General features: G+C 43.1%; 1 protein-coding gene across 6 annotated transcripts in view; it reads left to right on the top strand.

Annotated features, from left to right (window-relative positions):
* The first annotated feature begins 803 nt into the window (after window positions 1-803).
* LOC110507355 (cullin-3) overlaps window positions 804-26,288 on the top strand; it is a 32,168-nt gene continuing 6,683 nt past the window's right edge. For 3 of the 6 annotated variants that reach the window (XM_036964744.1, XM_036964743.1, XM_036964741.1), the window contains exons 1-16: window positions 1,039-1,101; window positions 3,106-3,303; window positions 10,494-10,607; window positions 11,096-11,256; window positions 12,152-12,266; window positions 12,448-12,676; window positions 13,097-13,242; window positions 13,502-13,678; window positions 14,235-14,405; window positions 15,892-15,999; window positions 16,942-17,066; window positions 17,210-17,306; window positions 17,601-17,735; window positions 18,031-18,217; window positions 21,064-21,209; window positions 21,353-23,469. In XM_036964744.1, the coding sequence (XP_036820639.1) occupies window positions 1,039-1,101; window positions 3,106-3,303; window positions 10,494-10,607; window positions 11,096-11,256; window positions 12,152-12,266; window positions 12,448-12,676; window positions 13,097-13,242; window positions 13,502-13,678; window positions 14,235-14,405; window positions 15,892-15,999; window positions 16,942-17,066; window positions 17,210-17,306; window positions 17,601-17,735; window positions 18,031-18,217; window positions 21,064-21,209; window positions 21,353-21,484 (2,304 nt within the window). In that variant the 3' untranslated portion in view covers window positions 21,485-23,469. Of the gene's footprint in view, window positions 1,102-1,938; window positions 1,957-3,105; window positions 3,304-10,493; window positions 10,608-11,095; window positions 11,257-12,151; window positions 12,267-12,447; window positions 12,677-13,096; window positions 13,243-13,501; window positions 13,679-14,234; window positions 14,406-15,891; window positions 16,000-16,941; window positions 17,067-17,209; window positions 17,307-17,600; window positions 17,736-18,030; window positions 18,218-21,063; window positions 21,210-21,352; window positions 23,470-24,327; window positions 24,400-26,288 lie in introns of those variants that run through there. The other 3 variants (XM_036964742.1, XM_021587294.2, XM_036964745.1) reach the window with 3 other exon arrangements.

Here is a 26,288-nt window from a genome sequence, read left to right as displayed (position 1 = left end):
TGGTTAGGCTGTTTTCATGTTATCCAGAGCGTTGGTGACTAACTGTGCTGCTGACAACAATTTAAATACGCATTTTTGCAGACGTTTACCGACACCGGCCATATTCAACAGGTGTTGAGCGTTCGTAAACGCGTCAGTTATTCTGCGCACTAGCACACTCGGAGTGGCACACTCTGGAATCGGAGTAGATAGCCAGAGTGAATTTACGACGCGCCCATATATTTACCTCATAATAATGGTTGACTGTAGTTAAAATCTCATGTAAGGTGATCAACAGTTTTAGAACTAAGCTTTCCATCTTTATATCTGGATATAACTCTGGTGTGATATAGTCTGCATTTGACTAATGATATATATTGAGAGGGTGGTGGTACACGGCTACTCCACGAAGGCCAAATGATGTCCAATGCAGACATCCAAGGGCAGAGCCCAAATCATTTCTAGTAAGCCGGGATGGAGGTGTTGGTACGCTATAAAAACAATTAAGCATTTGCATTTGTGAAATATGAATATATGAATATGAAATAGCCTACCTAATATTTGTACCTATTTGATAAGCCTATCATATAAGTTCATTCTGTAGCTCAGCATTTTAGAAATGGATGAAGGGCAGTCCCAATTTGAGACCCAAAACTAGCTTAATACGAAGGAGGGAAAAGTAGGTACTATGTCGGTTTGGATGAAAGCGTCTGCTATAAATGGCCTAGCTATGTTATAGTATAATTACGTGTTTGGCAAAGCCCTTTGGAATTTATTGACCAACACATTTAATTAATCAGAAAAGTACAACATCCAGCCCATACCCTTAGTCTCGCGTGAGTTGCAGCGTGTGAGCTCTGCGCAGTGAGAACTGTAGCTAGGCAGTCCGCCATTGCTGTGTGGGGAGATCTACGTTAGAGCAACATTGACATTTGGTTGTCAACAACCAATTACGGACCAGCGAGGAAGGTCTAGTGGAAGCTGTTCCACAACTATACTTCCCTGTACCTAACCAGATCACATTTTCATGTAAATACAGAACACACAGACGAAGTAACCATGTCCAATCTGAGCAAAGGCGGCACCAAAAAGGACACCAAGATGAGAATACGAGCCTTTCCTGTAAGTACACACCGCTGATAGGACCTGTCCCTGCCAGCAGGCGGTGACTGGACCGCCGAGGGTCGAGTAACTAGCTAGCTTGGGAGTGCAGTTTGCAAGGCCGGTCTTTCAGTAAACAAAGTAACGTTAGCTAGCTGCCCCCTACTAGAGGTTATGGATAGCTGCTTGCTAGCTCATATACTGTTAGCTACCTACCAACTCTTAGCTAGCTAGTAAGGTTACTGTTGAATGATTAATTAACATTAGCTAGATAACGTTACTGTACACACTTTATCCGGAGGAAGAAAAAAATATTGCTAGCTAGTTTAGCTAGTTAACATTAAGTAAATATTTGGCGTCGTAGCTTTGTTTGTGGCCTCTGTTTGTTTGTTGTATTTAGTCAATTCAGAAACTGGTGGGTCGGAGAGTATTGTTGTGTAACGTTATTTTGCATGACATGGTTTGCTGAATCACGTTTTTGTTACATGCCAATTAAACATTGATACCCCAATTAACTTTAACTTATCTAACATTTTGCATCGATTGTAATAGCCAGTTTGTTACTTTCTGTCAAGTAGCTAGTCTAAGTTTCATTGGGAAACCGTTTGCTGATAAGTTAATGGACGAAAGCTATTGGATGAAATCAGTAATCAGAAGATCAGTATTCATGTCTTTTAAAGGAAAACTACATTTTTTCCCTCCCCACTTTTGTGATTATGATCATGTCCCATCGTCAGCCTGCAGGCACCTGGCCTGCCACAAGGAGTCGCTAGAGTGCGGTGAGCCAAGTAAAGTTCCGCCCGACCAAACCCTCCCGTAACCCGGACGACGCTGGCTCAATTGTGCACTGCCCTATCAGACTCCTGGTCACGGCCGGTAATGACACAGCCTGGGATCGAACCCCAGCCTGTAGTAACGCCACAACACTGTAATGCAGTGCCTTAGACCGCTGCGCCACTCGGGAGGCCCAGTATTCAGTTCTGATGGATGTGCCTCCACTGAATCCTCAATGATCCCCTAGCTCTCAGCAGTTGCCGTCGCCCACGGTTGGCTCTGTGAACTACAATTCTGACGCTGTGTTTTAAAGTTTAAAAACGTAAATAATCACCGCTTGCGAAAAGGTTTTCGCAACATATGCCCCTTATTTCTCGCTGATATGAAATATCTTTTAAATCAAAAAAGCAGATTTGCACAGATCCATACGTTGTGTGTGCATCCAGTTGATGGACTACACTTCAACCCCATGTGGATGGTGCCATATCCAAACACCTTGCTATGCATCTTTCGGCCAGCCTCACTTTGGAGAGCCTCCAGGTTTAACAGGCCATGGTTGAGCGTGACAACCAAAGGGGACTGGATTTATATCAAGCTGTGAATATGGCATGTTTAGCTGAGTGTGATGGTTGGCTGCAGTGCCATTTACTGTCTGTCCAGTTAAAAGGAGAAGTTAGGGGAATGGGAAATGTTATGAGACACAGTTAGAGGTGGTCGTGAGCAATATGATATGGAAAATATGAAACGCTTTCATTCATGTTATGGTCTGTATGAAACCTTATTGGGAATATTATCATGATATTACAGTACGATTTTTTATTTATTTTTGTTCATCACAAGGAACACAAATTGGGGCACACCTACTCGGTTTCCCTTAAAGTGATTTGTTTTATATACGTTTACATAAGGTCAAAAGTCGGAATATAAATCATGTATTTTCTGGAGAAGGGGTTCTTTTCTCAATGTTACACTCAAACTGTTAGATATTGCATCATAGTACAGGCTACTCTTTAAATCAGTAGGGATTTTTGGGTTGCGGAAGTGCAGCAAGTGTAGACTTGTTTCTCTCACCTAAAGAAGTAAGCTAGCCTAGCAGGAGACTGATAGACATTGTGTGCATAGCCACAATTTTTATCAAGCTGCTTTGTTCCAGTTCTCCCTCAAACGAGGGAGCCAACGATCCCTGAAACTTTGACCTGTCAGTCCGTTTCTCTGTTCTCCTCTCACTCTTACTTCCTTTGTCCGCTGCAGATGACGATGGACGAAAAGTATGTCAACAACATCTGGGACCTTCTGAAGAATGCCATCCAGGAGATCCAGAGGAAGAACAACAGCGGGCTGAGCTTTGAGGAGCTCTACAGGAATGCCTACACCATGGTGCTGCACAAACACGGCGAGAAGCTCTACACGGGCCTCCGGGAGGTGGTCACCGAGCACCTCATCAACAAAGTAAGGCCAATGAACTAGAGTTCGACCGATTAATCTGAATGGCCGATTAATTAGGGCCAATTTCAAGTTTTCATAACAATCGGAAATCGGTATTTTTGGAAACCGATTTTGCCGATAAAAAACAAAAATGAATAATACTTTTTTTAGTACACCTTTATTTAATCTTTCTTTAACTAGGCAAGTCAGTTAAGAACACATTCTTATTTTCAATGACGGCCTAGGAACGGTGGGTTAACTGCCTCGTTCAGGGGCAGAACGACAGATTTTCACCTTGTCAGCTCGGGGGATCCAATTAACTAGTCCAACGCAATAACGACCTGCCTCTCTCTCGTTGCACTCCACAAGGAGGCTGCCTGTTACGCAGTATGCAGTAAGCCAAGGTAAACTTATCTTATAAAAAGCAATCAATCATAATCACTAGTTAACTACACATGGTTGATGATATTATCTAGCGTGTCCTGCTTTGCATATAATCTGACTGAGCATACAAGTATCTAAGTATCTGACTGAGCGGTGGTAGGCAGAAGCAGGCGTGTAAACATTCATTCAAACAGCACTTTCGTACGTTTTGCCAGCAGCTCTTCGTTGTGCGTCAAGCATTGTGCTGTTTATCAACTCCCGAGATGAGGCTGGTGTAACCGAAGTGAAATGGCTGGCTAGTTAGCGCGCGCTAATAGCGTTTTAAACGTCACTCGCTCTGAGCCTGTGGTTGTTTCCCTTGCTCTGCATGGGTAACGCTGCTTCGAGGGTGGCTGTTGTCGTTGTGGTCCTGGTTCGAGCCCAGGGAGGAGTTAGGAGAGGGACGGAAGCTATACTGTTACACTGGCAATACTAAAGTGCCTATAAGAACATCCAATAGTCAAAGGTTAATGAAATACAAATGGAATAGAGGGAAATAGTCCTATAATTCCAATAATAACTACAACCTAAAACTTCTTACCTGGGAATATTGAAGACTCGTGTTAAAAGGAACCACCAGCTTTCATATGTTCTCATGTTCTGAGCAAGGAACTGAAACGTTAGCTTTCTTACATAGCACATATTGCACTTTTACTTCTCCAGCACTTTGTTTTTGCATTATTTAAACCAAATTGAACATGTTTCATTATTTATGAGGCTAAATTGAATTTATTGATGTATTATATTAAGTTAAAATAAGTGTTCATTCAGTATTGTTGTAATTGTCATTATTACAAATAAATAAAATAATAAAATCGGCCGATTAATCGGTATCGGCTTGTCTGGTCCTCCAATAATCGGTATCAGTATTGGCATTGAAAAATCATAATCGGTCGACCTCTACAATGAACGCATGGTGGTAGATTAATGTGTTCATCCCAGCGCAGGACAGGATGTTGATTCAGTACTGGGTGCTGCTTCCCATGCGATGGGAAAACGTTTAAAAACATTTTGCAACAAACAATGAAAAAAAGTTTCTTATTGGACGAGTCCAGGTAGTCCCTCCCTGTTTCAACCAGTTTTCTTTCTTTTGGTGCCTCATGAACACGACCTGGGTCTGGATTAACGTCCCCTTTGCTGGATTTGTGCGGGTATGTGGTAATAATCACCCTTATAAAATCACTGGCAGGTCTTTAGCGTATTTTCCGTCAGTACATTTGCAGGATCTCTGGAGTCTGAGAATAGTCACTGAGCTTAACCACAAGAAGTTACTCAGCTTGACCACGAAATAATTTTAATTGTTGAAAAGCAAGGAAACAAATCTTGTGAAATCCTGTCACATGAATCCAGGTCATATTAAATTAAAGGCTGATTTGGCCTGTTCAGTGTTGGGCCTGTTTGGTATGCTGACAGCATGATGAAATGGAGCGCTCATTAAACCTTTTACTGTGGAAAAGCTCCAGAGATCTGTTTGACTATGGCTGGATGCCGCGGACTTGCAGAACATGAGTTGCTCCCGTTCATTCATCAGCCTTGTATTTAGTAGTTGGAAATGAAATTAGATAAGTTATCCCAATTCCTCTATCAGAAGGCCCAGCTCCACTAGGGCCCATAGGCATCTGACTGGAGATTTGAAGGCCCTCTTTCAGTAATACACACACAGTCCTGATCTTTGACAAGCTCGGCTGATTGAAAAAGCCTCCTGTTTCATAGAGGATTTGTATTTTTGGTTTTGTTCTGTCCAGTCGTGTAGGTACTAGAAAGCAGATCAATCTGCCTTTTGGTACTTTAAATCAGTGATTGTGATAGCCTTTATTTTATTTTTGTGTACTTTTTACCCCTTATTCGTGATATCCAATTGGCAGTTACTGTCTTGTCCCATCGCTGCAACTTCTGTACGGAATCGGGAGAGGCGAAGGTCGAGAGCCATGCATCCTCCGAAACACGACCCTGCCAAGCCGCACTGCTTCTTGACACACTGCTCGCTTAACCCGGAATCCAGCTGCACCAATGTGTACGTACAACTGGCGACCGACGTCAGCGTGCATGCGCACAGCCCGCCGCAAGGAGTTTCTAGAGCGCGATGGGACAGGGACATCCCGGCCAGCCAAACGCTCCTCTAACCCGGACGACGCAGGGCCAATTGTGCGCCGCCTCATGGGTCTCCTGGTTGCGACACATCCTGGGATCGAACCCAGGTCTGTCGTGATGCCTCAAACACTGCGATGCAGTGCCTTAGACCACTGCGTCACAAAGGCAATAGCCTTTGAGGATAGTTTGTGTATCACATGATCCCTATAACATTCCTGTTTAAACCACATATTCTACTGAATGAAAAGCAGCATCAGATTATCTCGAAGCCGTGAAGCTATAGCGTCTGCAAACTATTTTGGAAACAATGATATTACTGGGCCAACGAAATATCTATGCAGGGCTAGGGCTGTGACGGTCATGATATTTTGTCAGCCGGGTGATTGTCGTTCAAATAACTGCCAGTCTCATTGTAATTGATGCAAAAAGTAAATCCACTGATGCAGACCTTTTGGAACATCTACATTTAAAAAAAGTCTAAAATCCATTTAATATAGCCTACAAATTATTTTAGGCATGTCTAAAGAAACATTTATGATATGAAGAAGATGTAGCCTATTTCAGAAGAACGAATAGCATATTCTGAGTCGTCCTTATGTTAGGCCCTGATCTGGCTATGGGCGTGCAAGATTTGCTTATAATTCCTGTGGCATTATTTTATAGTAAGAACAATACAATTGAAAATAACTGAATAAAATGTAAAGGTTATTTTTCATCAAACGATATGAGGGAGTGAGCATATGCGTCTATTCTGTGTTGAGCAGTTAACGAAGAAACAGGTCCTCCTATATGCTTAATTTATAGATTTTTATGCAACTTTACTTGTGATGCAAACGTTAGGCTATATGTTTTGATTTCTAATACATTCTAAGGCTTCATGGTGTGACAAAGGATGAGTTGAAAAAAGTTGCATGAAAGGGAAGCTCATCCATAGCCTGCATTCGAATGGAGGTTATGTGCAGTTACGTTTTTAATATGCCAGGTAGGCTACACTGTTTGTAAAGCGGATTAATGTGTTTCATTTTTACGAATTTTCCAATAAATATTGCAGCACAGGAAAGGTAGGATCCACTTGTATTAAATAGTGGAAAGTTAACTCTATTTTCATGTGCGTTTGCGCAATGACTGGGCTTATAAGAACATGTTTCACTAAGCTCTGTAGGCTATGGGCTCTCCAACCATGTTTCAGGGGTCTTGGGCCTATAGGCTATGTTTGGAGTTATTTGTCCACTTCAGTTGTGATACTAACATTAGCAAAAACATATAGGCCAATTGGCGCTGTTGTTCTCACGCAATTGCATAGCCTATAGAAATGTTGCGCAACAGGAACACTTTTATTCCATGCATCAACCACCTATGAGGAGCTGGCTCTCCCTGCGCAACAGGTGATCCTATTCCGCTCAAACTGAATGCCAGGGCTCTCATGAAGTGTTTAATGTGATTTTCGATTGCATTTGCATTGATGTCAGAGTGATTAGAGGGACAATAGTGTGTTGAGTTAGAATGTTTGGTAGGCTACTAATGACATTCATAGGCATCAGATGACCGCTAACATGACTGCTGTAATACGGTCACCATAACAGCCCTATGTAGGGCGGCATGCCTACCTTTTGAGATGACCAATCATCGCTGTGGATGTCAATATTTCAGCATTGGCCTTAAAAAAAAACACCACCCAATTGGCATCTCAGAATTAGAACTAATTACCCCCCGTTGACATTCTGTTCCTGTCCCCCACATTTGCAATTAGAGAAATAGGGTAAATTCAATTGAATTCAATCACTTTTTGACAGCATTCCTTTTGATTTAAACAACCTTTTCATACATTTTTGCCCATGAAAGAAGGGGTCATAAAATAACTTTTGGACTTAAATGCCAAAAAATCCAGGAGATAAAGGTGCTCAAAGTTGACCCTTTTTGTTCATGTCTGTTGCGTGCCCAAATACTGCGCAATGAGGAAGTTTATTGCAGCTGGGGTAAAAAAATAATTCACAACCAAAGTATTCAGGCCCCTTGACTTTTTACACATTTTGTTGAGTCACAGCCTTATTCTAAAAGTGTTTTAATTGTGTTACACACAATACCCCGTAATAACAATAGCAAAAACAGTTTTTTAGAAATGTTGGCAAATGTATAAATAAATTGAAACATGACATTTACATAAGTATTCAGACCCTTTACTCAGTATTTTGTTGAAGCACCTTTGGCAGCGATTACAGCCTCGAGTATGATGCTACAAGCTTGGCACACCTGTATTTGGGAAGTTTCTCCCATTCTTCTCTGCAGATCCTCTTAAGCTCTGTCAGGATGGATGGGGAGCATCGCTGCAGAACGCTGCAGGTTTTCATCAAGGATCTCTCAGTTCTTTGCTCTGTTCATCTTTCCCTTAATCCTGACTCGTCTCCCAGTTCCTGCCGCTGAAAAACATCCCCACAGCATGATTCTGCCACCACCATGCTTCACCGTAGGAATGGTTCCAGGATTCCTCCAGATGTGACGCTTGGCATTCAGGCCAAATTGTTCAATCTTGGTTTCATCAGATCAGAGAATCTTGTTTCTTATTCTCTGAGAAGTGCCTTTTGGCAAACTCCAAGCGGGCTGTCATGTGCCTTTTGCTGATGAGTGTCTTCCGTCTGGCCACTCTACCATAAAGGCCTGATTTGGTGGAATGCTGCAGAGATGGTTGTCCTTGTGGAAGGGTCTCCCATCTCTAAAGAGGAACTCTGGGGCTCTGTCAGAGTGACCATCGGGTTCTTGATCACCTCCCTGGGGGCCCTTCTCCCCCGATTGCTGTTTGGCCGGGAGGCCAGCTCTATGAAGAATCTTGGTGGTTCTAAACTTCTTCCGTTTAAGAATGACGGAGGCCACTGTGTTCTTGGGGACCTTAAAAATGCTGCAGACATTTTTTGGTACTCTTTCCCAGATCTGTGTCACGACACAATCTTGTCTCGTAAGCTCTATGGACAATTCCCTTAACTTCATGGCTTGGTTTGTGCTCTGACATTCACTGTCAACTGTAGGACCTTATATGGACAGGAGTGTGCGACCGTGTCAGCGTGCACTGTGCCCGGCCCACCACAAGAGTCGCTAGAGTATGATGGGACAATGTGGCGCCGGAGGTGAGGGCTGCCGTCTTATCAGATCATAACCAACCGTGCTATATTGTTTTTTTGCGTTGTTTCTAACTTGTTTTGTACATAATGTTGCTGCAATCGTCTCTTATGACCAAAAAGAGCTTCTGGACATCAGAACTGCGATTTCTCACCTCAAACTGGACAAAGAGTTCTTCTTCAATGAGTCGAACGTGAGGGATATACTACTACAGACACCCAACCTGGCCCAGATCCCCGTGATTCGCTGGAGAAGGAAACTGAGGTTTCACGGAAAAAGATCAGGGTGCCTTGCGAGGATCAGGCGACGAGTGGCCGATCTGCCCTTGCCTTCCGTACTGCTAGCTAATGTTCAATCGCTGGAAAATAAATGGGACAATCTGAAAGCATGTACAGTTGAAGTCGGAAGTTTACATACACTTGGAGTCATTAAAACTAGTTTTTCAACCACTCCACAAATGTCTTGTTAACAAACTGTAGTTTTGGCAATTCGGTTATGACATCTACACTGTGCATGACACAAGTCATTTTTCCAACAATTGTTTAGACAGATTATTTAACTTATAACTGTACAATTCCAGTAGGTCAGAAGTTGGAAGTATGCTTGCACTAGTATGCATACACTAAGTTCACTGCCTTTTTAAACAGCTTGGAAAATTCCAGAAAAATATGTAATGGCTTTAGAAGCTTCTGATAGGCTTCTTATGTAAATAAGGTATGCCAAAAATTCTAAAAACCTGTTTTCGCATTTGTTATTACGGGGTATTGTGTGTAGATTGATGAGCACATTTTATTTAATCCATTTTAGAATAAGACTGTAACGTAACTAAATATGGAAAATAGGAAGGGGTCTGAATAATTTCTGAATATACTGTACATTTCTCCCAGAAGTTATAAAATTGTTTGACAACCCAGTTTGTAAGCTTTTTATTTATCAGTCTCAACCGTTTATCTTTTCCAGTGATGAAAACATGGATGTCTCATGGTATGGTGCGGTATGAAAAATGGGTCAACTTCACTTGATGTTTTGGCATTCGGGTCCAAAAAGTCACCATCTGATCACTTCTACAATTGTTTAAGGTTTTGTTTAAATCAGAAGAGGTGCTGTCAAAAATGTATTGATTTCAACTGAATGTACCCAATATTAACACAGTTGTGCAAATCAAAGTAGGTGGCATTGATGGATTGGGCTTTTTGTGTTTTGAACATGTTTTCGAAAGTCTTACATTTGGATGATGGTGTTTTAGGCTGCTAGACATAAGCATAACAGATTCATCAGTGGGTGATTTATAGTGAGCTGAGAGGAGTTCACTTCCCATTGAGATAGTGTGTGTGAGTCAGTGTTCTGGGCTCTGTTTCACTAAATGGATGATGATAGCGTCTCTGCCTGGAGTTGATGAGCACAGTGTCCTTTAGAGTCACATACAGTGAGTGACGCAAACACTCAAGAGAGAGGAGCTTGTGGAGGGAGAGGCTCACAGACAGAGCTTGTGTCATGCAGAGAAATCGAGATGGGTGTGGTGTGTGTGTGTGTGTGTGTAGTATCAAACAAATGCCGCTCTGCCTGACTGTGCTGCTGCTTCCCCACAGGTACGGGAAGATGTCCTCAACTCACTAAACAATAACTTCCTCCAAACACTGAACCAAGCCTGGAACGACCACCAGACGGCCATGGTCATGATCAGAGACATCCTCATGTACATGGTGAGTGGCACCACCAGCTACCAGAGTCATGTATTTAGAGAGTTGGGACAACTTTTAGGATGTCGTTTTCATTCTAGACATAGTTACATAGCATTATTTTAATCCAGTCAGCAGATACGTTTTCAAGATACAACACTAAGTAAAAATGTAAAACTGATGCTATGTTTTGCATCATATGTGTTCTGCATCATCACACTTTTAGAAAACATAACTGCTGACATGCATAATTTGTGCTGATCAGACTTGCACACTTCTTAGTTATTAGGATTTGACTGTATTTCTCAATGCAGTGTCGTCTTGTAAACCATCCCTTGGACTGGCAATGCATTGCTGCCTGGCTGCAGTTCTCAAACGCGCTCCGGGGTGAAGTTTCCCTTAAGTACAGATCAGCTTCCCAATCCTAACCATAACCGTTAGTGGGGTAAATGCAAAACTTACCTAAGATCAACCTTGACTGACAAAACCCCTCTCTTATTCTTGTTTCCCAGGACCGGGTGTACGTGCAGCAGAACAATGTGGAGAACGTCTATAACCTGGGCCTGATCATCTTCAGAGACCAGGTGGTGCGCTACGGCTGCATCCGAGACCACCTCCGACAGACCCTCCTGGACATGATCGCACGAGAGAGGAAGGGCGAGGTGGTGGACAGGTATATGACCCCCGTCTATACACAGGCCCCTTTCGACTTTAAAAAAAAAAAATACACAAACTCCTAGCTTTGTTGAAGAAATTACTGGATAAGTGGAATCACTACAAATGACTGGAAAAGTGAAAGCCATGAGGTGGAATGCTTGTGTTCATCTGTCCAGTCATGTCTAAGCATTGACTGTTTCGAGGGAGGGAGGAAGGATGCACTTTGAAGGAATTCGAACAGAGCCACAGTTTCTGAGCTCAAGGATGCTGTGTTTCTCCCGATAAAGAAAACCACAACCCTAATCCATGATTATTTCATCGTGCTCTTTGTTATATTTAAAAAAGTATCTGATAGTCTTTGAGCTGACCCAGACCTAAATGGCACCCTATACACTGAGTGTACAAAACGTTATGAACACCTTCCTAATATTGAGTTGCATCCCCTTCTGCCCTCAGAACAGCCTCAATTTGTCGGACCATGTACTCTACAACGCGTTGAAAGCGTTCCACAGGAATGTTGACCCCAATGCTTCCCACAGTTGTTAAGTTGGCTGGATGTCCTTTGGGTGGTGGACCATTCCTGATACACCCGGGAAACTGTTGAGTGTGAAAAACCCAGCAGCGTTGCAGTTCAAACTCTGAATGGCACACAAACGCAAACCATTTCTCAATTCTCTCAAGGCTTAAACATCCTTCTTTAACCTCCCCTTCATCTACACTGATTGAAGTGGATTTAACAAGTGACATACGCGATCATAGCTTTCACTCGGATTCACCTGGTCAGTCTATAACACGGTCAGAGCAGGTGTTCCTAATGTTTTCTACATTCAGTGCACTACTTTTGACCAAGGTCCATAATAGAATGCAATTTGGGACTCAACTGTACTTGACACACACTCTCTCTCTCTCAGGGGAGCGATCAGAAATGCATGCCAGATGTTAATGATCTTAGGCCTTGAAGGAAGGTCGGTTTACGAAGAGGACTTTGAGGCCCCGTTTTTAGAAATGTCTGCAGAGTTCTTCCAGGTTTGTAAGAAATCCCCACCCACCCATGTATTCACACATTTCATTCGCATCAATGCCAAATGTGTCATGCATGTTGACTTGAGGTGATACGTTGTTGGCCTACTATCATGTTATATACATAATGTGTATGCCCTCTCAATCTCCCAAGGTGCTCCTAACCCCGTGTTTGTTTGCCCTCCAGATGGAAAGTCAAAAGTTTTTGGCAGAGAACAGCGCGAGCGTGTACATAAAGAAAGTGGAGGCACGGATAAACGAGGAGATCGAGCGCGTACTGCACTGCCTGGACAAGACGACGGAGGAGCCCATCGTCAAGGTGGTGGAGCGAGAGCTCATCTCCAAGCACATGAAGACCATCGTGGAAATGGAGAACTCGGGCCTCGTCCACATGCTCAAGAATGGAAAGACCGAGGGTCAGTGTGCCACGCTACTACTATTACTACTCCAGTCCCAGCTATGGGCTTTGTCCCAAATGACACCTTATTCCCTATGCATTAAACTACTTTTGATGGGGACGATTAGGCTCTGGTCAAAAGTAGTCACTAGGGTGACATTTGGGACACATATTGTTTATTCTTTTTTCAATGAAAGGGCTATTTCACCCCGATGTTAAAGTTTGTCAGACGTTTGTGTACCTTTTGCAGAGTTATAGAGGTATTTTGCAGAGTAATAGAGTAATGTACACTGTGTGAATGTGTGTTGTTATCGTGTGCATACTTGGTACCACATCAATGTCAGCTATTCAATATTTATTGTGAAATATATTCTGTGTAGTGGGTGGTCTTTGGATACTAATGTGTTTGTACTGATGTTGTGCGTGTGTGTGTACACAGACCTGGCGTGTATGTATAAGCTCTTTAGCAGAGTGCCAAACGGACTGAAGACAATGTGTGAGTGCATGAGCTCCTACCTCCGCGAGCAGGGCAAGGCGCTGGTGTCAGAGGAGGGCGAGGGCAAAAACCCTGTAGATTACATCCAGGTAACTCACACAGGAAGTGACATCATTGACACAGGGAAGGGGGGGGTCCACTAAAGATTACTCTCTGGCTACGTTCCCATCAAAGATTTAACAATAGTGAAAACTCCAGCGAATGCTTTTAAATCTACAACAGGGATGCAATTTCTGTAACTCTCCGTAACTCACTAGATGGCAGCGTACACAAGAGCATGTAGTAAGTACCACTGCTTTCCAATAATAATGTCACATTTTCTTCCTTCCTCCGTTTTGTTATCTGCAGGGTCTGTTGGATCTGAAGTCACGTTTCGATCGCTTCCTCCAAGAGTCATTCAACAACGACCGGCTCTTCAAGCAGACCATCGCAGGGGACTTTGAATACTTCCTCAACCTCAACTCGCGCTCTCCCGAGTACCTCTCCTTGTTCATCGACGACAAGCTGAAGAAAGGCGTAAAAGGAGTGGGTGGTTTTCTGATGTAATGGGGGAGAAACGTCCTCCCCTCAGGGCACACAGGCTGCTTCCCTAATGACACCATATTTTCTATATTGTGCACTACTTTTAACCAGAGCCCGATGGCACCATATTCACTACGTAGTGCCCTACTTTCGACCAGGGCCCAGCACCCTGTCATTGTTCCTGAACAACAGCCTGAAAGAATGAAAGCTTGACCTCATCACTCATTTGGAATTATATAAAGTTAGACACATATCATACCTCCAAGACATGCTAACGGGAGGTTAGTATTTTTAGGGGGGTATGATTTTAGTGTGTCTAACTTTCTGACTCGTTCAGGATTATCTGTAATCATGGTAGCATCCAAATAATGTAGAAGTGTTTGGAAACACGTTCTATGCTGGAGTACAGAGCCAAAACAACAACAAATGCCACTGTCCCAATACTTTTGGAGCTCACTGTATAAGGAGTTCAATATTTGATTAAATGAGTGCTTGAAATGTAATAATTTAAAGTGTGTGCTTGTGTAACGCTCACTTTCCTCTCGTCCTGTGTGTGTAGTTGACGGAGCAGGAGGTGGAGTCGATCCTGGACAAGGCCATGGTGCTCTTCAGGTTCATGCAGGAGAAGGATGTGTTTGAGCGGTACTACAAACAGCACCTGGCCAGGAGGCTGCTCACCAATAAGAGCGTCTCCGACGACTCGGAGAAGAACATGATCTCTAAGCTCAAGGTGAAGAGACTAAGGAAGAGCAGTAGCTATATATCTTAAGATCTTCCATCCATTAATACATTTGTAGCGATATTTATTAGAGAGGGGTAAAGAAAGATTTTGTTTGGGCGCCAGGCAGGTATTAACCATGCCGAAAGGAAAAGAGTAGAATAGAGAGAGTACCACTACCAGACCCACACACATCAGCAGAAGAGACTGCCTAGAGGGTAGCCTGTTTACCAGATAGCCAGTGGAGAGAAAAGAGAATACACACCATATAACACCCACATCACAGCACAGGGGTAACCCCAACAAGAATACCTCATACAATAATACTAATAATGGCAGAGCAATTCAACAGCAACTTCATACAAGAACGAACCCAGTCATCAACATAGGATTTGCAATAATCTGTATTATTTTCTAATGGATGAGTGCAGAGGGTATGAATGTGGGGGGTGTTCATCGACACAACAAAGGCCTTAAAAATGTCCACAGTCTTCTCGGCCACATGTCATTAGTACACCTCAATACAGTTCACATAACAATACACAACTTGCAAGCAACCTCCCTTTTAACTAGAATGTCCAAATACTTCTGGCAGGGCAAGAATAGTCCAGCTCTAATGAACTTCAATGGGAAGTGCATTGGAAAATTAGAGAGTCTGTTGCAGGGTAAAGCACTGGAACGATAGAGGGAAGAGAAAAAGAGAACGAGAGATCTTAGCTGTGGTCTTCGGGCGTGCAGGTGTACTGTCTGACTGTCCGATGGTTTGCATGTTAAAGCTTCGCAACAATGTTGCTATTAATCCATGTGATCCATAACGGGCGCGGTCCCAAACGAAAACAACCGCGACCTAGAGCGATTACACCGATGATTGAGTTAAATACTCTATAAACTCCACACGCTGAAAACAAACAAAACTTCTACAGCACACTCAATCAAACTGTCGCGCCACCTAAGAGCCCCTCCCCAAAGAGCTGAATGAGCCCTCTTTATTTCCTCCTTCCTTACTGCCCATGCTCTCTTAAAGTGGCAGTGCACGGTGAAGGCTCCGTGCAGATTTCGCCACACATTCATCAACTATTTTTTTTTAATTTTTTTTTTCAGATATATTGTAGCACCTTCAATACCTAATACCTAAGTGCGACCTTGTGTTCAAATACTATTTCAAATCTTTCATATACTTTGAGCGTTTGCTTTAGCCTGTTTGGGGTGCCATGTAGGCGGGGTTTGCACTTTTGGTGCTTTTTGATTTGGTTCAATTGCAACAGGCAACCTCAAGCTAGCAAAGCTAAAGTATTTTAAATCATTTTTAATTGTATTTTGATCCCAGGTCTGGTACAATACATTTTTAACTTGAACTGCACAGAGACTGTGTTGAACTTCAGCTCAGCTGAGTGCAGAGTCGGTGTGAAAGAAACGGATAGCGCGAGTGAAGTGTTGTTTAATAGATCTGTCTCATCCTGTATCTTTCTCACTCTCTTTCTCTGGTTCCCCTGGCCAGACGGAGTGCGGTTGCCAGTTCACCTCCAAACTAGAAGGCATGTTCCGGGACATGAGCATCTCAAACACAACCATGGATGAGTTCCGCCAACATCTACAGTCAACGGCGGTGAGACACCCACTCCCAGAACCAGTCCAGTGTTGGTTCTGGGGAACATAGAGCTCGCCAGCTTGTAGTCCTAAAAAAACGGAAATTAGTTACTTCTGGTTCGTTCAGCCATTTCTATGGAGAAAGAATAGGCTTAGTAGATATGTTTTGTTCTATGATATAATATTAGTCCATTAACATTACCTTTATGAATTATTTGTATTATTTTACCCCCTTTTCTCCCCAATTACATGGTATCCAATTGTTAGTAGTTTTATCTTGAGAGAGACAAAGGTCGAAAGCCATGCGCCCTCCGAAACACAACCCAACCAAGCCACACTGCTTCTTAACACAGCGCGCATCCAACCCGGAAGCCAGCCGCACCAATGTGTCGGAGGAAACGCTGTGCACCTGGTGACCTGGTTAGCGTGCACTGCGCCCGGCCCGCCACAGGAGTCGCTAGTGCGCGATGAGACAAGGATATCCCTACCAACCAAACCCTCCCTAACCCGGACGACGCTAGGCCAATTGTGTGTCGCCCCATGGACCTCCCGGTCGCGGCCGGCTGCGACAGAGCCTGGGCTCGAACCCAGAGTCTCTGGTGGCACAGCTAGCACTGACCTTTATAAATTATGACGCCTTATGTGCTTTTTTATTTATTACATAAATGCTTAAACATTCATAAAAATGTGACGTTAGCTGATGATTAGCTCATAGAACAAAACGTATAATTTCTAAGCCTGTGTTTACCACAGACCTTATTTTTGGCTTTTATCAAAAAACCCTACAACAACTCCATTTTCCCACAGGCTTTGAACCATGGCGGAGTTGGTGCCTATAAATAGACGCCATTACTATTGCTCTCTATTTAACCTAGCAATTAGCTCTCTCAAAAGCGAAGAGCACATCTTGTGAAGCTTTTGATACCTCAGTGGAAGACGTAGATCTAACTTTCATCCCCAGGTGTCGTTGGGCGGAGTTGATCTCACAGTGAGGGTCTTGACGACAGGTTACTGGCCAACGCAGTCCGCCACGCCCAAATGTAATATCCCCCCTTCTCCTCGACATGCATTTGAAGTCTTTAGAAGGTTTGTCTCTCATTTACTTTGCATAGCAGAGGCCATATATTCTCTGCTGCAGGTTGTGGAAGTGGGGCGCTGTCCATTTGTTTGTCTGTGTTTATCTTTAACGCTGTAGTGTGTGACTGTCCCCTCTGGCTCTGCGGCCATAGGTTTTATCTGGCCAAGCACAGCGGCAGGCAGCTTACGTTACAGCATCACATGGGCTCTGCAGACCTCAACGCCACCTTCTACGGCCCAATCAAAAAGGTATGCAGGGGACAGCCTTTGCCTGGCTGACAGACTGATGCATGCACACACACACCGGTAATGTCAACATCAGGCCTTGATAACAGCAGGTGCATCAAGGCTGTACTTGCCTTTTTGGGATGGGATGAACAGGGATGTGTGGGGGATGGGGTTAAACTAACATTTCACACATTTGTGTATGTATAAGCATGACATAGTCAGTGATTGAACAGAGGCTACATTGATGATTCCTCCTTTGTGACTGAGTTACCTGAAGGTGGCCGGTGGTGACCTCTCATTTCCTCTCCCCCCCAGGAGGACGGCTCAGAGGTGGGGGTGGGCGGCGCCCAGGTAACAGGCTCCAACACCAGGAAGCACATACTGCAGGTGTCCACCTTCCAGATGACAATACTAATGCTCTTCAACAACCGGGAGAAGTCCATGTTTGAGGTATAGCCGCTAATTGAATGCGTAGAACATCACTGAATAAAGTCAAGTTTATAAGGGGGGATGTATTTGGGCAATGTGATGTCTTTATTATATGTGCATGATGTTGATATTTGTGGTCTGGCAATTTCTTTCCACGAGAGGATAAAATTATATTGAATTGAAAAAGTTACACTTGTTTCTCTATAAACAGAATGTATTATTTGGTTTCAGTATAATGCAGTCATGGATCAAAGGATCCCTCTGCCTCATATCCCTCTCTCCTCTTTGTCCCTATCGCTCGCTCACTGCTGTGTAGGAGATCCAGCAGGAGACAGACATCCCGGAGAGGGAGCTGGTGCGTGCGCTGCAGTCACTGGCCTGCGGGAAGCCCACCCAACGCGTCCTCACCAAGGAGCCCAAGTCCAAGGAGATCGAGAACGGCCACATGTTCACCGTTAATGACCAGTTCACCTCCAAGCTGCATCGCGTCAAGATCCAGACAGGTAACAACCATATAGACCATTCTTGTGGAACACAGATTCAAAGATCTAAGCCATGCATAACCGAAATGGCACAAAAACAACCAAGATTTATTTTGTTTCAACCTTGCTTTCTGAAACATTGCGTTGTGACTTTGAACTGTATGCACAGTGCATTCAGGAAGTTCAAACCCCTCGACTTTTTCCACATTTCATTCTAAAATGTATTAAATTAAGTGTTTTCCTCATCAATTTTTTGCAAATTTAAAAAAATAAATAATAATAAACAAAAAAACGTTTTTAGATAAGTATTCAAACCCTTTGCTATGAGACTCAAAATTGAGCTCAGGTGAATCCTGTTTCCATTGGTCATCCTTGAGATGTTTCTACAACTTGATTGGAGTCTACCTGTGGTAAATTCAATTGATTGGAAATTATTTGGTAAGGCACACACCTGTCTATATAAGGTCCAACAGTTGATAGTGCATGTCAGAGTAAAAACCAAGCCGTGAAGTCGAAGGAATTGTCTGTAGAGCTCCGAGACAAGATTGTGTCGGCACAGACATTTTTTGCAGCATTAAAGGTCTGCAAGAACACAGTGGTGTCCATCATTCTTAAATGAAAGAAGTTTAGAACAGCCAAGATTCTTCCTAGAGCTGGGTAACCGGCCAAACTGAACAATCGGGAGAGAAGGTTAGGGAGGTGACCAAGAAGCGAGGTGAACTCGATGCCCACTCTGACAGAGACCCAGACTCTGACAGAGACCCAGAGTTACTTTGTGGAGATGGTTGTCCTTATGGAAGGTTCTCCCATCTCTGCAGCTCTCCACCAATCAGGCCTTTTATGGTAGAGTGGGCAGACGGAAGCCACTCCTCAGTAAAAGGCTTGGAGTTTGCCAAAAGGCACCTGAAGGACCCATACCATGAGAAACAAGATTATCTGGTCTGATGAAACCAAGATTGAACTGAATGCCAGGCGTCACATCTGGAGGAAACCTGGCACCATTCCTATGGTGGCAGCATCCTGCTGTGGGTAAGTTTTTCAGCTGCAGGGACTGGGAGACTAGTCAGGGTTGAGGGAAAGATGAACGGAGCAAAGATCCTTGATGAAAACCTGCTCCAGAGCGCTCAGGATCTCAGATTGGGGCAAAAGTTCACCCTTCAACAGGACAACGACCGTAAGCACACAGCCAAGACGATGCAGGAGTGGCTTTGGGACAAGTCTCTGAATGTCCTCGTGGCCCAGCCAGAGCCCGGACTTGAACCCGATCGAACATCTCTGGAGAGACCTGAAAATAGCTGTGCAGCTACGCTCCCCATCCAACCTGACAGAGCTTGAGATCAGCAGAGAAGAATGGCAGAAACTCCCCAAATACAGGTGTGCCAAACTTGTAGCATCATACCCAAGAAGACTCAAGGCTGTAATCACTGCCAAAGGTGCTTCAACAAAGTATGTAAATTTGATATTGTTTTTTTATTTTGATACGTTTAATTTGTTTTATATATATTTAAAATATTATGTATTATGGGGTATTGTGTGTAGATTGAGTGGACACAATTAAAAAAAAATAAAAAAACTAATTTAGAAAAAGGCTGTAACATGACAAAATGTGGAAAAAGTAAAGGGGTCTGAATACTTTCCCGAATGCATTGTATACCAACCTTCAAAGGGTCATTCTACCCACAGAACTATAATGAGTTTATATGATTCTACCTCTGATACACTACATGACTAAAAGTATGTGGACACCTGCTCGTCGAACATCTCATTCCAAAATCATGGGCATTAATATGGAGTTGGGTCCCCCTTTTGTTGCTATAACAGGCTTTCCACTAGATATTGGAACATTGCTGTGGAGACATGTTTGCATTCAGCCACGAGCATTAGTGAGGTCAGGCACTGATGTTGGGGGATTAGGCCTGGCTCGCAGTTGGCATTCCAATTCATCCCAAAGGTATTCGATGGGGTTGAGGTCCGAGCTCTGTGCAGGCCAGTCAAGTTCTTCTACACTGATCTTGACAAACCATTTCTATATGGACCTCGCTTTGTGCACGGGGCATTGTCATGCTGAAACGGGAAACATTATTCCTCCTCCGCCAAACTTTACAGTTGGCACTATGCATTCATTGAGGAAGCGTTCTCCTGGCGTCCGTCAGACTGCCAGATGGTGAAGCGTGATTCATTACTCTAGAGAACGAGTTTCCACTGCTCCAGAGTCCAATAGCGGTGAGCTTTACACCACTCCAGCTGACGCTTGGCATTGCGCATGGTGATTTTAGGATGGTGTGCGGCTGCTTGACCATGGAAACCCATTTCATGAAGCTCCCGACAAACAGTTATTGTGCTGACGTTGCTTCCAGAGGCAGTTTGGAACTCAGTAGTGAGTGTTGCATCCAGGATAGACTACTTTTATGCGCTTCAGCACTCGCCGGTCCCGTTCTGTGAGCTTGTGTGGTCTACCACTTCGCGTCTGAGTCGTTGTTGCTCCTAGACGTTTCCAATTTACAATAAGAGCACTTACAGTTTACCCGGGGTAGTACTAGCAGGGCAGAAATTTGAATTGACTTGTTGGAAAGGTGGCATTCTATGACGGTGCCAAGTTGAAAGTCACTAAGCTCTTCAGTAAGGTCATTCTGAGGCCAATGTTTGTCTATGAAGATTGCATGGCTCTGTGCTCCATTTTGTACACCTGTCAGCAACAGGTATGGCTGAAATAGCTGAATCCACTAATTTGAAGGGGAGTCCACATACTTTTGTATAGTGTAGTGGAAAAACCCCACTGACCTGTGTAGCTTGTATTATATATTCTTGTGCATGTAGCCGTCATGTGGTTCCCAGCTGAAACAGGTTTTCCTTTTGTTGGCCACTAGTCGCCGCTAAGCAAGGAGAGTCGGACCCGGAGAGGAAGGAGACGCGGCAGAAAGTGGACGACGACAGGAAGCACGAGATTGAGGCGGCCATCGTCCGCATCATGAAGTCTAGAAAGAAGATGCAGCATAACGTACTAGTAGCAGAGGTGAGTGGAATACAGTGTATGAAGATTGAGGTGTTTCGGGTACACCTGGTTATTATTATTAGTACTAGTATTTAATTAACGTCAGTAATTAGATGTGAGATCCGGTTCTGATTTGTGTCTCTGTGTTTGTATCGTCTCTCTAGGTCACCCAGCAGCTGAGATCGCGATTCCTCCCCAGTCCTGTAGTCATCAAGAAGCGCATTGAAGGACTCATTGAGCGGGAATATTTGGCGCGGACACCAGAGGATCGCAAAGTGTACACTTATGTAGCATAAAGGCCTGAATTCCATGAAACCTGACACAAAAAGAAACAATAGCTTTTTTTCTGGGACGGGTTATGCGTATGAATTTGAAAGTTTGTCTCATACTGGGAAACACTGGGAAGCTTACTTTTCTTCCATTGAAAAAAAAAAATGTGCAGTTAAAAAGACAGTTTTTCTTCATATCTTTTAGATTACTTCTGCAGAGAAGAGCTAAATGGAGGGATTGGATCTCGCTTTGTTACAGTTTCATGTTCCTAATGTGGCCTTGGGAAGAATTGGGGGGAGAGTGTGAATGCATCGAGTGTACTGCATTCAAACCCAATATAACAAAAGGAAAAGAAAACGAGCATAAACAAATTATACAAAACATATACCAAGCAAATGTGGGTTGGCTACACGAAGACCAAGGAAATTTGACATTTCTCACATGTTGATGTAAATGTATTATGTTTGTTTTTTTGTGGCATCATGCTGGTTGTACAGGTTGTTAGACACTATTGGCCTTTTTTCCGTCTAGGGTTTTAATCAGAGAAGAGGAAGACATGGATGTAGTGGCTGGTTTGCAGAAAACAGGAGCGGTTGCTTTGATAGCATGTTTTGTCTTATGGAGTGGTGGGAGAAGTCACATGCTCTATTCAAGGTGTTAGTTTTTTTTCGTTTTTTTTTTTCTTCAATGGGGCCTATTGTAAAATTGGATCATCAGCCCAGAAAATATTTATCCTTGGAATTGTAGGTTCCTCCCTATGCAGATCACAAGGGGGAAGTACATTTTTTTTCTTTACTGCATTTCAATTGGAACCAATTTAGCACCATGTTTTAATGTGTATAAATTGTAAAATAATTATTGTACTCACTAAAGTGGACTGTACAGGGCCTAGTTTATCCTATTAAATGTAGAAAAAGAAAATGTACATCGAAGGGAATTTTGCCTCCCTGTTTTACGACTCTGTGCCTTGTGTATTCCTCTCCGAGAGCAGAGAGAAAGCCACAGTAAATTGTACGGTGAAATACAGTATCTGCGCCTCTGACCATAATTAAAGTGTAATGCATAGAGGGAACCACAGTCAAACTGTTAAGCATCTAAGAAGAGGAACTCAAAAACTATTTGGATTGCTTTCAAACAGTGGTAGCCAACTTTGAGTCACTGCATTTGCTTTAGAACAATGCTTCTTGCGGAATCACCTTCAAGTGTATTTTATTTCTCAGTGTGCAATGAAATTGTTTAAGGCCACTTTACATGGGTCCAATGGATGAATATGCATCTCACTAATACAGCTGCTATGACAATTTAATGTTGATTATTAGAAAATAACATGTGAAAGGTGATTAGTCTCCAATGTTCCAGAATGTCTACCACAGAACTAAAACCACTGTTCTATGATTGTGACAACGACTTGTCCTTAAGGGGGGCACAGTATAAGGGTTGTTGTGCTCTTTAACAGAAATGTGATTCAGGTTCCATGACACAAGTGGTATTATCTCCTTTGCCTTTTTTACAGCCTCCCTAAATCTGACATTCTACTCCCGCATAAAACATGTCTTAACGGTACCAGTGCAGCTGATGACGTCAGTGTCCCAACTAGAAGGATGTTCTTGAAAAAACAGACTTCGTTAACAGACTGACTGAACTGTGCCAATTATTGGATCCGGTCCAAACACTTTAAAAGACACACCCTCGTCCACTTACCCTCGCCTTATGCCTTAGGGGGATTCCCCGTCGCCATATTAGAGGGTGGGCCAAATGATTAGCCAAGTATGGGAAGTTTGCAACTTCAGGCACTCAGTCCTCGTTTTTAGTCCGCTTTGTATAAATACTGTTATGAAACAGGCAGGGGGGCAGGTCTCAAACCATCGACCATCTAGCCCGCAATCGACTGTGCCGCAAAAGCATACTCATTAGGCAGAGTCGATATCCATGCTTCTAAACACAGGGTCGTTACACTATGATCACTCCGGGGCCTGAAAAACAACATCAATGGAATAGTCAACATACAAGCGTAAGTAAAAACAAATGAGAAATTGTGCTACTCATGCACATGACGGTACAAACACATCTCGTAAAAAAGTAAATGTGTTTTGCTTGGTTATCTTTTGGAAATTGTAGAAATGAAACATGTTCCTTCTTCAGAAGTTAGTTAGCTAATTAATGTTAGCTATCATACAGTAGGCGTATATTAATAATTATATTTAATATAAGTAGACATGCAATCATAATTGACTGTTGGGCATCTACAGCACACACAAGCTCCTCTTTTCAGTTCGCTGCAGCTAGCGACTGGAACGAGCTGCAACAAACACTCAAACTGGACAGTTTTTTATCTCACTGTTCATTCAAAGACTGACTTTTACTGACAGTTGTGGCTGCTTTGTATGATGTATTGTTGTCTCTACCTTCTTGACCTTTGTGCTGTTGACTTTGGCCAATACTGTTTGTACCATGTGTTGCTACCACGTTATGTTGTCTTAGCTCTCTCTTTACGAAGTGTTGTCTCTCTTGTTGTGATGTGTTTTGTCCTATATTTGTTTTTTAAATTTAATCCCAAGAGGCCTTTTGGTAGGCCGTCATTGAGTCCAAAATAAGAATTTGTTTAATTTAAGAACTGACTTGCCTAGTTAAATAAAGTTACCGTTGGTTGAAAACACAATCGTTGCGGGATGAATGAGTGACAAATTTCCGGCCCAAGGGTGGTCCATTTAAAAATAATTCTGCCTCCCTCGCCCATTGTCCTGCAAGTGCATACTCGTCATCAGACGTGTCCACTTAATTTGAGGGCTGAGGGGATAGGGTGTGTCTTAAGTGTTTGGACCGCCTTGCCTAAGCCAGGGCCACTATAAACATGTGCTTTTCTCAATAGGACTCGATTTAAGTCCGGTGGCATTCTCGAACAGTTGATGAAAATGTGGATTCTAGGAGCTGAGACTGCCGAGTAAGTTTCTTATAAGCTAACGAATTTACTACAGTAGCGAGCTAGTATCTTGTCTCCAAGTGGTAACCTTACTGGCAATATGTGAGTCATGACTATTTTCGCTGTGTGCAATATAAGTACCCCCGGCTCGATCTACTTCAGTGTTTTCTATCAACGTTTCAGAAATTGTGACTGGTTAACGTTAATTTTAAAACGAGTCTCAAAAAAAATGTAAGCGGTTGGGAATCACTAGCTAGCTAACTAGTGCTTGCCGAACAGTTTTGCATGCAACAGGCAATGGGAATTGAATGGTCCCGTTCCTGGTCTAAATTAGTTAGGTAGCTACATTTTACACGTCTGAGTAATCTCATTAGGTCAGTTTACAAGTAAAATGGCACGCTAGCATATTCTAATGTGGTTCACTAACCTTAGCTAGCTAACGTTAGCAAAAAAACAACAACTGTTGGCTTGATTGTTGCTGGTTAACTCATTAACGTTCGCTAGCTACCAGTTAGGCGTTTTCTAACCCGCCACAGCCGTTGTAATAGTAAGTAAAATGCACGTTTCCACTACTAGATGGCACTGCTAGCCTAGGAACATACAGAGAAGGAACGGCCAGATTCGTTATAATAGCCTGGAAGTAAAGCTACACAGTGCCCAATTTTGAAATTTAATATAGGGAGTAGGGTGGAAAACATCGCATTAAAACACGATTTAAATGTACTTTTCGGGAAGAGTTGTAATCACCATTAATGTAATACATTAAGTATATACATCAGACGGTATTGGGGAGCTAGTTAATAGGTTTTTCCACGGGTATATTATTTTCCCATTTCAAACTTATCAAACATTTTTTATTTCACCCAGGTAGGCAAGTTCGGGAGAGGAGGTCAGGGAGGTGACCAAGAACTTGATGACCACTCTGACAGAGACCCAAAGTTCCTTTGTGGAGATGGTTGTCCTTGTGGAAGGTTCTCCCATCTCTGCAGCTCTCCACCAATCAGGCCTTTTATAGTAGAGTGGGCAGACGGAAGCCACTCCTCAGTAAAAGGCTTGGATTTTGCCAAAAGGCACCTAAAAGGACCCAGACCATGAGAAACAAGATTATCTGGTCTGATGAAACCAAGATTGAACTGAATGCCAGGTGGCACATCTGGAGGAAACCTGGCACCATTCCTATGGTGGCAGCATCCTGCTGTGGGGATGTTTTTCAGCTGCAGGGACTGGGAGACTAGTCAGGGTTGAGGGAAAGATGAACGGAGCAAAGATCCTTGATGAAAACCTGCTCCAGAGCGCTCAGGATCTCAGATTGGGGCAAAAGTTCACCTTCCAACAGGACAACGACCGTAAGCACACAGCCATGACGATGCAGGAGTGGCTTTGGGACAAGTCTCTGAATGTCCTCGTGGCCCAGCCAGAGCCCGGACTTGAACCCGATCGAACATCTCTGGAGAGACCTGAAAATAGCTGTGCAGCTACGCTCCCCATCCAACCTGACAGAGCTTGAGATCAGCAGAGAAGAATGGCAGAAACTCCCCAAATACAGTTGTGCCAAACTTGTAGCATCATACCCAAGAAGACTCGAGGCTGTATTCACTGCCAAAGGTGCTTCAACAAAGTATGTACATTTGATGTAGTTTTTTTATTTTGATACGTTTTAAAAAATGTGTATACATTTAAAATATTATGTATTATGGGGTATTGTGTGTAGATTGAGTGGACACAATAAAAAAATATATATATAAATAATTTAGAAAAAGGCTGTAACATGACAAAATGTGGAAAAAGTAAAGGGGTCTGAATACTTTCCCGAATGCATTGTATACCAACCTTCAAAGGGTCATTCTACCCACAGAACTATAATGAGTTTATATTTATATGATTCTACCTCTGATACACTACATGACTAA

The sequence above is a fragment of the Oncorhynchus mykiss genome, chromosome 27 (genome assembly GCF_013265735.2).
Source record: "Oncorhynchus mykiss isolate Arlee chromosome 27, USDA_OmykA_1.1, whole genome shotgun sequence".
NCBI lineage: Eukaryota > Metazoa > Chordata > Actinopteri > Salmoniformes > Salmonidae > Oncorhynchus > Oncorhynchus mykiss.
The sequence above is the reverse complement of the archived record's forward strand: the minus strand, read 5'-3'. Positions and strand labels throughout refer to the sequence as shown.